Source organism: Sesamum indicum, linkage group LG11 (genome assembly GCF_026168435.1).
Source record: "Sesamum indicum cultivar Baizhima isolate 11 linkage group LG11, ASM2616843v1, whole genome shotgun sequence".
NCBI classification, from domain to species: Eukaryota; Viridiplantae; Streptophyta; class Magnoliopsida; order Lamiales; family Pedaliaceae; genus Sesamum; species Sesamum indicum.
The window spans coordinates 7,946,565-7,962,081 of NC_142667.1; the positions used below are offsets into that span (position 1 = coordinate 7,946,565).

The following is a 15,517-nucleotide window of genomic DNA, read 5'->3' on the forward strand; positions in this document are numbered from 1 at the left end:
ATTTATCCCCCTATAATTTTTAAAATGAAGAAATTTATACTGCTTCATTTTAAAAAATAAAAGAGGATAAATTATTATATTTTTTTTATAAAGAGTAATGTACTTATTTTCAATTTCACATAGAGATAAATTGCTATTCACCCAATAATTTACTTTTAAAATTAAGGATATGCACCAAACATTGTGTGATATGTAGCAGATGAATTTAATATGATGAAGCCTTTGGGCAGTAGCATAGGAGCTATGGGAATATTGTCCGCATCTGCTTGTCAGCGATATTTTGTTGTATTCGCCGGGCACTGGCGACAAAGACTGATGGATAAACCTCGTCACCTGCGCCCACTGTCCTCGGCCTGCAACTCTCCATAAACCACATCCCAACTCGACACCTGTCCCAATGCGTACCTTTTTGAGATTCGACCTGGTCCCCCCTACCCCTCATTTTGGCAACTGCCGTTTCACTTCTCACTTCTCACTCTTTGCTTTCTCTTCTCGCTGTGGTGTTCTGATGAACTATTCTCTTTCCCTTTCTTGACGGAGTTGAGATGAAGTTTGTTTCAGCTAAATACACAACGCGCATTTATTCCTACTGCCCACTTGGACAAAATGGCTTCTCTTACACCTGGGATTCTCCAGAAACTCTTGCAAAATGCAGGTAATAAACACTTCAAGGTCGCCGGCGAACACCGCTCTGCTCTTCTCCAGGCATGTACATAATATTTTAAGGGTTTTATCATTGTGTTGCATTTGTTGCTTTCGCCAGCATTCTTGCCAGTTTTAGGACACAGTTTTCTCTTTGTTTTTTGTTTCCCCTTTCTGGGCTGCTGAGATACTGTGATTAGCCTTTCTGGGCTGCTGAGATAAGAGGGAAAGAATGGTTCTTTGGACATTTGAAGCTCCGTTTTTATGTCTGGGATTGGACATTGATTCTTTACCTATGATAGGGTTTCTGGCAAATTTTTTAGTTGAACGATGATGTTATGTTTATGTTTTCATAATTTATAGGTTATAAGTATTGTACCTTGTCTAGAAGATGATCCATGGAAGAGCAGGGGTTACTATCTGAGGGTATCAGATTCACTTCATGCAGCCTACGTATCAGTATCAGATGAAGATGTTGAGTTGATACTGAGTGACAAGGTCCAGCTAGGCCAGTTCATCCATGTGGCTTGGCTCGATTCGGGCTCCCCTGTTCCGGTGCTTCACGGCATAAAACCGATCCCCAAGAGACGGCCCTGTGTGGGAGATCCACAGGATTTGATTTCCAGTGATTGTCTGAATCCTAAGAAAGTGGAAATAAAGGTGAAATCGAAGGAGAAGGTTAAGAAAGTTGTAGGAATTAATGGGCATGGCAGTGTTGTGGTTGGAGGAGGTTTAGAGGGTAGAAGATTGAGCTTGGATTCGGCCCGAAAAGGATGGGATTCGAGCCCCATTAGCAAGAATGGTGCTAAACGTTTGTCGATGTCTAAATCAAGAGACAAGGATTCACAATCAGATTCTGTGAGTTTTGTCTTTGATTTATAGCTGTCAAAGTTACAGATTCTTACAATTCAATATAGTTCTTGTGTCTTTGCATTTTTATCTGTCTGTTTGAGGACACTAACCTTTAACGTGGTGTGTTCTACTGTATCCACGCAAAGGTATCCAACCTGTGTTGTTTCTTAGATAATCCTGCATGGAGATTGATCTTCATAATACATTGTCCATACTCTTAATAAATTTTTTATCCAGATCAAATGGACAACAATTTGCTTGAATTTGTCCATCAACACACTTACAGTGTGATTAGTTCAGTTCAGGCCAAACCTTGTCCGAACATGAATTTCCTCGTAAAGTTGACATCTTTTACTTGCTACCTTGTCATTGAAGGTTGTCATGAAAAAGGCCGTCTCTGAGGATTCACCAAAGAGTTCAAGAATCTCACCTCTTACAAGCAAGAATGTTATGATCTCACCAAAGCTTCTAACCAAGCCTATCAAAAGTCTGAAATTGTGCGATGATGATGTTTTTCCTATTAATCTAAATAAGGTGGCCCTAGGCTCGAAAAAGGGCCCCGAACAAAAAATCTTGTGGGATTCACTTTCTTCTACGATTTGTCACCTGGGCCAGGTACTTCACACATTTACTGAGAGATACATATACACACAAACACGGCCCCTATGTTTGTTGTAATCCAGCATTCCGTGATGCTTTCCAGGGTGTTAGAAGCTACAGGCATGTTAAGTTTGTCTCTGCAGTCCATGCACTAGAAGAAGCATCTGTGTACGAAAGTGTCATCCAGTGCATGAGGTAGGCCGTTCTTGTCCATTCTTGTTTGAAGTTGAACCTTTGTGCTTGGTGGTACAATATATTTGCATATAAGTTATACTAAACTTTTTCCACTGCTTGTCATATGCTCGCTGTTGCAAGTAATACGATGTTGTATGGTACCCAACATACTCTGTTAAATCCAGTTCTAGGTCGTTCTTGATGCCGTGTTCTACAAATTGTCCAAATATGATTCTCATTAGTCTGCGAATTCTTTAATGCAGCATGTTTGCAGAACTATTAGAGTTAAAAGATTGTTCCAGTCCATTAATAGAACGGTTCTTGAGCGTTCACGAGAGCATCAAGAAAGCGTCTACTGTAGTTTGTACCCTGATAAACATGAGAAGTCCCGACCCAAATGACAGCAGCGATTCTCTTTCTCAACGGTCAGAACCAAGGACTCGCCCCTCTCCTGCAAGCAAGAACGCATCGCTATGGGTTCAAGCTGCAGTAGAGACCAATCTTTCCAAATTCTCTTTGTACACTAAAGGAGACGAAAAGGGCACTCCAAAGAGCGAAACATGTCATTACATTGTAATAGACGAAAGTCCAGAGAAAACCAAGCACAGCCCATTAAAGAAACCTTTCCCACAAGTGAAAGAACCGATGTCTCAATCAAGAAAACATCTTTCCACCAGAAAAGGAACAAACGTCGGACAAGAATCATGGTTGCCGGGATCAGGACTAAAACACACAGCTAGTTTAGTAGAAAAGTTGCTCTCGTCGTCACGTGCATGGTTCTTGGACTATATGGAAGATTCTTTAGATAACGGCTTTGGTTTGGGACCGAGCAGGGACAATATGTGTCAGATTGCTGTCCTTCTCGGGCAGCTTAAGAGGGTTAATCAGTGGTTGGATGGTGCCTTTGAGGATGGAGGTCAGGCCGATGAGAGGATTGAGAGGTTGAAAAAGAAGCTATACCTATTTCTACTCGACCATGTCGATTCTGCAGTTTCTTGCAGGTAGATTTAACCTAACAGAATTAATGCTGAATCTTAGTTAGAATTAAGGCATGCACAACATGTACAAAACAGAGGTTTTAAGTTCTGACAATCAATGACTTAAGAAATGAGCAGAAACCGAGTCTTTATTACAGGGTTGTGTTGAAATTTTTGATGTCTCCTCAGCATCCGAAGCAGAAACTGGAGGATTTGAAGTTCTGGACAAGGCTTTCATTCCCTTGCAGGATTTCATGTGTGCATGCAGTTTCTCTGGCTTGAATTGCTTCCCACATTGCCTGCCATCAAAACATCATTAGTCTTAGTCTCAGTTCCTCTTACCACATCATGACCAAGTGATTGCAATAAAATACGAATATCTCAGTTCAAGGAGAGTGATTAATCACATATTCTAACCGTTTAAGAATTATTCAACAACTAATAAACGGAAAAGGAAGTACGAATATTTAAAGAGTCTCAATAGTAAGATTGATGTCCTAAACCTCTTACTTTGATTGAAGATTTTGAGTTCAAATCTCGTTTATGTGGATATATTTGTACTTCTAATCAATAGTAAGATTGATGTCCTAAACCTCTTACTTTGATTGAAGATTTTGAGTTCAAATCTCGTTTATGTGGATATATTTGTACTTCTAATACTAGTTTTAATTTAGAGTAAATTACATTGAGATCTACTGAACTAGACATAATTACGAATATTTTTTCATTGTTTGAAAATTACAAATACTCCGAATGTTTGATAAAATTATATAATTTTTGGATGAAAGTCTAGAATTGTCAATTTTGTTCTTGCTATATTTTTTTAAAAGAAATAAAAAAATATAAAAAAAATTGGATAACGTGGAAGAAATTTTTCGTAAAAATTTATCCACTTAGTTCATAAAAAAATAAGTAAAATTATGATTTATAATCTACAAGAGTATTTTAGTCAATTCACCAAAAAAGGAAAATGAACGGAAACCTAATGAATACTAACGTATTGGGCTAATTGTTAGATGATCGTTACATTCAAAGAGTAATTGTAATTTTTTAATCAATAAAAGAATATTCGTAATTATGTCAAATCTCTGAAAAGCTTGTTGTAATTTACTCCATTTGCTTATGTGCTAATATATGCTTTTGGATTTATTAATGTACTCAATTAATCTGTCTGATGCTGATGTACTAAACAATGTATTTGATCGCTTTTATTTCTAAATAAATAAAAGGGTTAATTACATTTAAACCCTACTTGAAAAATGAGAAATTATACTTTTTTTAGAAAAGTTTGAAAATTATGTTTATACCCCCTCTGAAAATTTTTCATTTACACCTGGCTTCTCTCCATTAGGATTTAGACGAAAAATGCTGATATAAGCAAAAAAATACATAAATTTTCAATTTCTCAATTATTTAACATTCTCATACATATTTTTGTACTTATAAATTGATTAGATATAATATATATATGTGTGTGTGTGGAACGAGGTTAATATCATTACATTTTTTTCTACTATATGTACAAAATTATTACATGGGAACATTAAATGAGGGGTAAAAATATAAACATATATTATTTTTTGACTGGCGTCAATATTTTTCATCCAAATCCGAATAAAAGGGGGTCAAGTGTAAAATATATTTTTAAAAAGGGTATAAGTATAAATTTAAATTTTTTTAAAAAAAATTACAAATTTATATTTTTAAAAGGATTTTAAGTGCAATTAACCCTAAATAAAAAGAGAACTTACGAGCAATTGGGTCCTTTAATGGGCTTATAAGCAGCAGGACAAGACCCCCCTTGGTTTTTGAATTGGCCTTTTTTCGTGGCTGAATCCTTCGCCCCATCACAACTCCTACTGCCAAATTGAACAACTAATCAATCATTAATTGTTCAAATTGGGTCTGTAATAACGAAATACTTGTCATGTAATTGATCACTTTTTTTAATAATGCACTAATTATATGGCACACGTAATATGCTTATAGTGTTATTAAATATGCTTAGGCCCGGATTAAAATTTCCGATTGAGGATTTGCAAAATATAATGATTATTCAAAAGTGAATCAGGTTTAGAACATCCGTTGAAATAAGATATAATTACACAAATACCCCATGTCTTTTATAAAATTACGCATATTCCCTAAAATTGTGATTGTAAACAGCTACACCCCCTGTCCAGGAGCAAAATTTTACAAGTACGCTATTTAAAATAAATTAGATCGACACCATTCAGAGAGTGTACTTGTAATTTTGTAAATGATAGGAGATGTTCGTGTAATTAGACTTGAGGTCTATTTATAATTTTGTAAAAAATAGGAGATGGTTGTTTAATTAAAAATATGGGATAAATGCAATTACACCCCTGATCTATGGTCTAGTTACACGAACCACTCTTGTCTTTTATATAATACGAAAACCACCCATAGTAGTAAAAAATAGGAGTAGGTTGTGTAATAATATTGACATTTTTAGGAGATGTATATGTAATTTTTCAAAAAGTAAAGATGATTTGTATAGTGATGTTGACGTTTCTATGTATGTATGTGTAATTTTCTAAAAGAGAAGGATGATTCGTATAAATAAACTATAAATTAAAGGATGTTAATGTAATTATCTGTAAATATAATTTTATAAAAGTGTGGATATAATCTACCCTGAGAAATAATTACCTGCAGTTGCTCCCATGATTTGGAGTCCAATAAGAGGTCCCCAATGTGATCTTCTCCCTTTTGCATATTTGTGCTGAATTATGAACATTTCTGTTATCACTCGAACACATTATTATACGGAGAGCCGAATCGTCTGTATCCACAGCACCACAACTGATCAAACTCCGAAGTATATTGCCGTTCGATGAAGCTCCATTTTTGCTCTTCGTCCTATGATCGTCCGATATGATTGTACGCGACGCAGCAGAAGTTGTACCAACATTGCTGAGCTTTTGATTGATCATTACATTCTTGACTTTTCCGACCCTCCTCTTGTTGTTTGCTTCTTGCATCGCAAATGTGTGTGAATGCATTTGCAGCTGAGTTTTGGCTGAATCATCTGTGAGTATGGATGTTTCCGAGGGTGATGATGAGGATGAAGGACTCTGATTTTCTTCTGTGGGTTGGGGTTTTGGGTTGGTCTTTTGTGCACCTTGCACAGATGATTGCTCCTTTTGCATGGGGATTTCTTTAAAATTGGGAAAATGATGAGGAAATAAGAAAAACAACTTTAGTTAAAACAATATACACGTCATCTTATATCAAGAAAATAAAAAAAATAAAAAAATAATTACATATGACTTTTTTTTTTAATTTATTGACTTTGATTCAAAAATAATATTTTATTACAGTTACTCCATTTTGACTTTATTTATATTACGTTCACTCCCTTTATAAGTATAAAAATATTACTGGAGAGAAATGCCAAATGAGAGGTAAAATTAGAAGTTCAGGTAATTTTTCTTTTTGTTGATGTCAGTATTTTCCGTCCAAATTCTAATGGAATGAGGTCAATTGTACCAGAGAATTTTCAAAAGGGTGCGAATCTAATTTTGAATTTTTTGGAGGGAAAAGTGTAATTTTTCGTATTTTTAGACAGGGTTTAAATGTAACTGATCTTAAATTTATAAGATTTTTCTTTTGAGTTTATATGATGTTAAATCTTATTTTAAATATGAGTTATTGAAGTACTTGAATAAAATAAGATCACGAGGTTTACTATATGTAACTAATGATGAATTTATAATTCATTCAAAATTAAAAAAAAAAAAAAACTAAACTAACTTGTTACGATTTTTAAAATAAGTTGAAAAGTTTTTACTTTTGCAACGGAGATTTTAAACTAAAAAAAATTCTTATTTTTGTAATATTATGCTCTTTTTTCGAAGAAGTATTATAAAATATTTAATTACAATATCTTATAAACTCTAAAACATCTTATATATATTTAAAAAATATTTATAACCTTAACCAATACCCTCTATATTGTAAACGACACCCCTTTACTTTTTTTCCCTCTACAGGTAACTTTTTTTTTACTAAATTAATACACTTTAAAAAATTATATTATCGTATTTCATTTAATATATACAAAGTATTAAAATCTTAAATAAATTCAATTCTATCCTTTTATGCAATTCAATTATCCCTATAAAGTATTAAAACCTTCAAAAAAACATCTTTATATTTTATTTTTAATTTTGAAAAGTCATTTTACCCTTAGAAAAATTTCTTTCTAAAAGAAATTAAAGGAATTTCTAAAATGCCAAATGATCCTTTGTTAATTTTTTTTATAATTCTAGTTTAACTATTTCATCAAAATCTTTTTATTATTGTAATTCTAAAATAGTTGGAGCTCACAATTTTTTAGTTTCATTTATTGGTCAAACTAAATTAAAAATAAATTTATACATACATATATATATATATATTTATAAATCTACTTAAAGAATATACAATAAATAAAACTAAATGGATGAACTATAACAAAAATAAACAATTAATACATATTTATAATATGTATATATATATATTATATAAATATGATAATTTTATGCATGTATAAATTTATCTTTAACTTAATTTAATAAACAAGTGAAACTAAAATAAAATAGCCCGAAATACTTTAGGATTATAAAAATAAGAAGAGCTCGATGAACAAGTGGTACTAGAATTGGACAAAGCTTTGACAAAAGGTGATTTTGATATTTTAGAAATTTCTTTATTTATTTTTTTTATAAAGCAATTTTTGTAAGGGTAAAATGGACTTTTAAAACTTAAGAATTAAAGGTCAGAGAGATTTTTGAAGGTTTTAATACTTTAGAGGATAATTGACGTGGAGTGAATATTTCAAAATTAATAACTATATTTTGACCCTTTTTATTATAAAATAATATTGCATCTCGTATTTTATTTAATATTTATATCCCGTATCTATACAATCAACACCATCCATATATTTATATATTAAGAAAATAATATTTTTTACACATTTTATGCTAATATAAATAAAATAAATATATATATAATATCATTTCACATGAAAAGATTCAGGAATTAATTTTAATTTCAGAAATTTGAAATTAAGGAACTGGCATATGTAAGTTAATTTGGAGTGATTTACCTGAAAAATAACATTTTTCGTCCCATAAATTAGAACCTTATTATTTTTGGTCTCATGGGTGGAATTTTGCTTTTGGTCCCTTAACTTCTAAAAAATAGCATTTTTTGTCTCATAACATATTTCCGTTAGATATATTAGCAGAAAACATCACGTATTTACACATTTGGTCTTATTGATTAAGAAATTCTCAATTTTAATCCTATAATATTTAAAAAATAACAATTCGGGTCACATTCACTTAACAAATATATTGTCTTTTCCATTAAAATTCTAATGGAAAAATGTCGTGGAACGAAAAATGCTACTTTTTAAAATTTATCGAACCAAAATCTTTTTTTTTTCACAATTAATAGGAAAAAAAAAATGAAAAGAACGATATATATATATATATATATATATATGTTTATCTGATTTACCTGTGTTATGAGTAGAGGAAATCTCTGATCCTTGGAGGACATATTCGTTGTCTGAGATTGGAGTAATCAGATCATCATCCAGTAAGTCTTGCCAGACATACCCTTTCTTGTATCTCCTGTACAAATTTAAATAATTATAAATATAAAAAAATATTATAAACATTATTTTATATTTCGGATTAACTATTTTTAAAAATCAAAATACATTCTCCATTAAATTCATAATTTTTCATTTGGCAAAAAATAAAATAAAATTATTTTTTTGACCGTGTAACTTATTTGGTTTACATATTTAGTTTTTTTTTTTTAATGAATTTAGTTCTAACATCTCATATTTGATCATTGTTTGTCAAATTTAATCCCATATTGATAATTTTGGTCCAAACGATTTGTAATTACAAGACAAAGAGTGAGATTTACTACCTCATGGGGTGGGGTGGGGGGTGGGGGGGAGAATTATCAACACAAGAGTAAGTTTGCCAAAAGTGGATCGGATGTGAGATGCTCAGGATCATATTCGTCAAAAAGATAATTGTGTAAATAGTGTAAATTAATTGATCGAAATTACTAATAATTTTTAATTATAAGACAAAAAATGTAAAATAAAATAAAAATGAGGGCCACTTAATTCGTTGAGTGAATTTATTAATTAAATACTTATATATATATATATATGTATATATATACCTCTTATATGACCATGCAAATGATTCTGGCATGTCTTTTCCTCGTAGTTCTCCCAACCATCTTTTGACATCTGGTTTATACATATGTACACATGTAAAAATATGCGCGTTCGAACGTATAAATAAGCGTAAATTACAAGGGGTTTTATGATATTTGCTTTAATTACAAATATTTCGTTGTTATTTGAAAAATTATAAATTCCCTCCTGACCTTTTAAAAATTCTAACAAATATTCCCTACAATGAGCTGTCATAAAGGAGTATTATAATTTTAAGAAATTATTTATAATTTTTAAAATAATAAAGAGATATTTATAATTATGACAGATTTCAAGAGAGTTCGTTTTAATTTACTCTATCAATAAATAGACAAATATATTCGACTAAGCATCATGTCGAGAATAATATATATATATATATATATATATATAATTGAAAATAAACCTCGAAGTCGAACACCATTTGAGGAGAGACGATGGAGTCGAATGAGATGAGGGTGTTCGAGACGACCCTTTCGACTAAGAAAATAGACGATGTGGAGTCGTCTCACTTCCACCCCACTTTCTGCCGCCTCCATTTATCTTCTGCAATTAATTAAAGGTGAAATAAGATTAAAAAAAATAAAAATAAAAAAAAAGGAAAGAAGAAAGAACGTATATTTATAAAAAAAAGAAAAATAGGATAAATTACAATAAACTCCCCTAAAATTTATATAATTACAAGTATCTTCTTATTTTTTAGAAAATTATAAATACCCCTTTAAATTATAAGTATTTTCTTCATATTATTGACGTTTTTCATCCCAAAGTAAAATTATCTATTATATGATTTGAAATTGAAATATTCATGGTTTTTTCGATTATTGTTACAGTACGAAGAGGTTATTATACCAAATACCACTAAATAAAAACTGAGTTTTTCGCTATAATATAAATGACCACGGCTTAAAATCATGGTAAATCAATACAATAACCATGGTTAATAAAATCAAAATAAAAACTTAAATTTTTATAATGATTAATCAATAATATTCGCCATGGTTCTTAGATATAGCCAAAACATTTGTCATGATTTTGGCCATGGCTAATGTTTTGACTACACCTACGGAAACAACGGCTAATTGTCATTGTGAATCCGTGGTTGATTTGTATTTGTCACAGTTTTCTTCTTTTGGCTATAATAAGTAATTGTAGTGAAAAATTATATTTTTTCTAGTGCATTCTAACCTCCTATAAAACTACGACATTTTATTTGTCCAAATGCTTTAAGAATTTATTTTTAAAATTTTAATACTACGACATTTTAATATTTTTAAGCTTTTAAAATATCTTATAAAATGTATCAGCTTATATAATGTTTCAAATAAATTTAGCCAAAGATCTTTGAAAATGTCTCCTCGAAGTCTAGAACTTTGATCAAAATGGACAATATGTGATATAATAATGCCTGATCAACATCACAAAATAGAACCGTATATTACAATATTTTAATTTTCGCAAGTTCAATCCTTTTTGTTATTGGAGTGCACCCTTGGCACTGGTGGAGGTGAACTCTGACAAAAAAAGGATTGCAATCAGAAAATTAAAACGGCGTACGATCAAAATGTTATCCTAGAAAGTTAAAGAATGAAAATGCCAAATATCCTAAATTATAAAATAATAAATGCATTTAATCCAATATTCACTTTCCTTTGTAAGATTACACATACATCTTCTGAAAAGATGTTAGTGCAATGTACTTCGGGAGGGGGGGGGGGGGGAATTGTGTAAAATTTACCGCTGAATAAAGGACATACTCATAATTACAACCTCAAGCAGTATACAGTATAATTTACGTAATTAAACCAATGAGGCCTAGCTCAGTTGACGAAACTGAGGCCCCATGACCATAGATGTCATAAGTTCGAACCGCACCATTGTTTTACTGCATAGTAGGTCTTGTTTACTGTAATACTAGGTGTTGTTTAAATTTAACTTATTAGATATTGTTGATCAAGTTATGACTGTTGTAATTGTCTTTATTAGATATTAACATCCGACATCAATAATTATAATTAATTTATTTCAATTAATAATAATTTATCGCTTTCCATTCAAAAAAAAAATTATTTACCGTAATTAAAACTACTATTATATAGTTACACATTAATTATCATTCAAATAATTAATCCAAACAAATGTTGTTTATTTAATCACATGTTTTGGGATTTGGGACTTCACCATAATTTCGGTTTTATTTATATATAATTATAATGTTTGGTTGGATTTGGTTGCATAATACTATCATAATTAGCGGTTGTGGGCGGCTATTAATTGATCATTGATTGTTGTTATTAACTGATGTGGTCGAGGTTTTTATGAAAAGATAAAACTATGAATTTTACCTACAACATAATTATGCACCAGGTGAAACACGATTTTCGAGGGAGGTCTTTTTGCAAGAAAAATTAGTCACTATCAATGAATAGTAGTTCCCTTATAAAATTAATATTTTTCATGTTTATAGTAGTATTGGAAGTTATATGGTGTGGTGGGTTGCATTTGTTTAATATATGTCTTATATATGTTAAATTACTTTTTTATCCTTATAGGATAATAATTTTTACCAATATACATCATTAACAATTAAAATTTCATTGACAAATAGATAATAAAATAGTTGAAGAAATAGAGAAAAAGAGAGTTGAATTAGTAAGCATACATAAATTAAATATTAATAATTAGGAATATAATTACACACATTTTGTAGTTTGTAATTACAGATAGCACACTCATGACAATTAAAAAGTAAGGATAGTTTGTGTAATATTATCGACGTTTTTAAAAGATATATTTGTAATTTTTTAAAAATTTAAAAACTTAGTGTAGATAAAAATTTAATTATTGAGTGACTTTGAATTTTTTTTTAAAGATCCATCTCGATTTCTGAATTGGTTCGAAATATTTTAAAGTTACACTTGAAAAAAAAACACAGGAAATTGTGACTATTATTAACTATGGTTAAATAAAATTAAAGCAAAAAATTAACTTTTTCCACTATGACAAAATTATTTGTCACGGCTAAGATCCTTCCACACAACAAGTGTACTGCCTTCCTATACTAGTGTATAAGTAGAGACGGAAAATAAAGGTCACCTGAAACCGTCGCTAATTCCGTTGTATATACCGTCAACGATGTTCTTGATTCTCTCCTCCAATCCGTCGTCTCTAAGGCTGAAGATATTCACTCATGAGACTCCAAAAGCATGTTTGCAGAATCTTAATTACAGTACAAAAACACGAATGTCGCTAATCTCAGAGAGTTCATGTAGAGAGAGAAGAAGAAAAGAGAGATTTTCTTACATTTGAGATGATCTGTGTCTGACGGGAATTTCTCCGAAGAACTAATCAATCTTCTGCGAGTACTGTACGTAGTATATGTATGTATGGGGGAATGTATAATGCATGTATTTATACATGGATAAAAGAGAAAGTCGTTGTTTCAGTTTCCTGGGAAACACATATGATGTTGAGATGTTCTCTTGAAAAATCCGAAAGCGTGCGTGCCGTTTCAGCTCTGCATCAGAAACTATACATACATACACACATATATATGTCTATGTATACGTATACATATCGTATACTAGGATACGTACAAAATACCATTCATGTATAAACCCAACATACCCATTTCCGAGGTTGTTTAGTTAGGATTTCTGGACAAGAAAAATGGGTTAAGTGACTTTGGAAAAGGGGCCCCGGCTAAATCCAAGCTGTCTCATGTGATCAAAATTAAAATAGAAACTGCAAACTAAAAGAGATTAATTTGGTTCATCTGATTATTTCCATGAAAATTAATGTGGTTGGATTTTGCTAATTTAGAGGATAAAATGATCGATTTAATTTTTTTTATTTTTTTAAATTTGTAAAATTATCAAATTAATCGTTTTTTTAAGTAGAAAAGAATGTCGTTTCTGTATTTTTGTATGATGAATACGATATAATAATAAAAACTTTGAATTTCTTGTGAACATATAATAACAATATACTTCTTAACTTAAAATATTATTTTTTGCACAATTTTAGAAATTACAAGAAACAAAAAAAAAATTATGAGTAAATTTTATAAAGCATATATCTAATCCAAAAATGTATATATATATATATATATATATATAAAATATAGTTGAATAGCAATTTACCTCCCTCTGATATTAAAAATGAGCACATTACCCTCCTATGAAAAGAATATAGCAATTTACCCCTCTGTACTTTTTAAAATAAAGCAATTTACCTCCTTATATTTACTCCTTATAAGAGGTAATTTACTCATTTGTGATATCGCAAGGGGTTGCTTGCACTTTTTTCCTATAAAAATTATTCTTAGTCATTAACTTTTAATTTGAGAATTAAAGATGACTCCAAAAAGTTAAATTCACAATGTTTATCAAATGTTAACAGTTGAGATTTTGCATAAAAAAATGGTGGAATCTACTTTTTAAATAGAATTGTTTGGTGAATTTCATATAAGTAAAATTTATTTCAAGAGGTTTTTGTAATTTTTTTCCTAAAATTTGATGTCAAAATCATAAATATTTTATTTTGTGTAAATTTTAACATTTATAACCACGTGTTATTTATTTATTTATTAATTTCAAAATTATTCTTCCCCATACAAAAATATAAAAATGTACTTTAATTTTTCCACCTGAAAAAGGCTCATTTTATATTTTTACAAATTTAAAGGACTAATTTGACAATTTCCCGCCTTAAATTGATGTTTTATCCTCGACGAAGTAAAAACCCGATTATGTTTGGCTCGAAAAATGATTAATGGACCGAATTGAGACAAAAATAAAAGTCGAGAGATGTTAAAGTCAATAAAAAATCTTAACGGATTAAAGTGATTTTAAATTGCACAATTAATTACAATTGATTTTTATGTTTCGATCTGTATAGTATTTATTTCTCCTTCATTTATTAATTATAAGACCCAAATATTCAATCAACACTTAGTTTTATTTTCTCTCCGGACCCGATTAGAAGGTGTGTTGAGGTTGCAAAGAAAACAAAATCATTTTTTTAAATGAATATCTAATCTTTTATAATTAATAAATAAGGATAAAATAAACAATATCCAACTAAAAAATGAAAATAGCTCACGTGGACTTTATAGTTTATGACGGATCATTTGGCCTGTCGAGGATGTCTAGCTTCGAAACATTGTAATCTCTGTACTCCTTTTTACTTAATGAAATTTACTTTTACCGAAAAATAAAAATAAAAAATAGTCGTAAATTGCTAGAATGAAGAACACAAGATATAAGGAGAAGGGTTTTATTCGATTTTCAAGGGTAATTTGAATTTAACCATCGGAAAAAAAAAAAAAAAACCCATAAAATTGAGGGAAAATTTGAAACGAAAAGCAAAAGATTTCAATGTTTGCAATAAATAATAATAAGTAGACATTTAATGTTTGAGTTGCTGGATAGGTAAAATGGTTTGAAAAAAGTGAAGATTGTACATTAAATAAATTTTGAATTATTTACAATAAGTACTAACAAACCATAAAAAATCGTAGTAAATTAATATTACGGATAATTATATTATTCTCTTATGAAGTTTGATATATATTTACATGTAGATTTTTACGGTTTACAAGATATATTTACTTTCATCTAACAAATAGATCAATCAGTTAGTTAAAATTCACAAAATTTGCTGATATTAAAAAAAAAAAAGAATGAATATTGATATTTACTTTTGATTGACTAAATACTGACTCGTTGTAGGTCAAATAAATTTTCTCGACTGAACTTTTCTTTTAGCGGTGAAGATATATTTTCTCATATGGATTAACGTGTGAAAATGTATAAGGGTACTGGCCATAAAAAAGATTTAAATCAGGAATAAGTTAATCGGAGGGGTAAATATAAATTTTTATCGAGTTTGTTTTGTTAATATAAATACGGATCTGTCTATCTTTTTTTTATTTAATATTATCTACCTTAACCATAATTTCGGTTTTAATACAATATTGTTTAGGTTTGGTCGTAAAATGCCTAATTCATAGGAC

The 15,517-nt window shown here is 30.1% G+C and overlaps 2 protein-coding genes across 2 annotated transcripts; one reads left to right on the plus strand and one right to left on the minus strand.

Annotated features, from left to right (window-relative positions):
* The first annotated feature begins 435 nt into the window (after nt 1-435).
* LOC105173388 (protein CORTICAL MICROTUBULE DISORDERING 7) lies at nt 436-3,386 on the plus strand. The gene is made up of 5 exons (XM_011095102.3): nt 436-705; nt 1,006-1,500; nt 1,870-2,109; nt 2,198-2,289; nt 2,532-3,386. Exons 1-5 carry the CDS (start codon nt 607-609, stop codon nt 3,271-3,273), a joined length of 1,668 nt encoding a protein of 555 aa, XP_011093404.1. The 5' UTR covers nt 436-606; the 3' UTR covers nt 3,274-3,386.
* On the minus strand, nt 3,361-13,101 carry LOC105173387 (protein SOSEKI 1-like). The gene is made up of 8 exons (XM_011095101.3): nt 12,805-13,101; nt 12,598-12,675; nt 9,908-10,047; nt 9,465-9,534; nt 8,778-8,893; nt 5,919-6,426; nt 4,997-5,104; nt 3,361-3,544 (listed from the first exon to the last, which is right to left on the minus strand). Exons 3-8 carry the CDS (start codon nt 10,038-10,040, stop codon nt 3,361-3,363), a joined length of 1,119 nt encoding a protein of 372 aa, XP_011093403.2. The 5' UTR covers nt 10,041-10,047; nt 12,598-12,675; nt 12,805-13,101.
* Between the last annotated feature and the right edge of the window lie 2,416 nt (nt 13,102-15,517).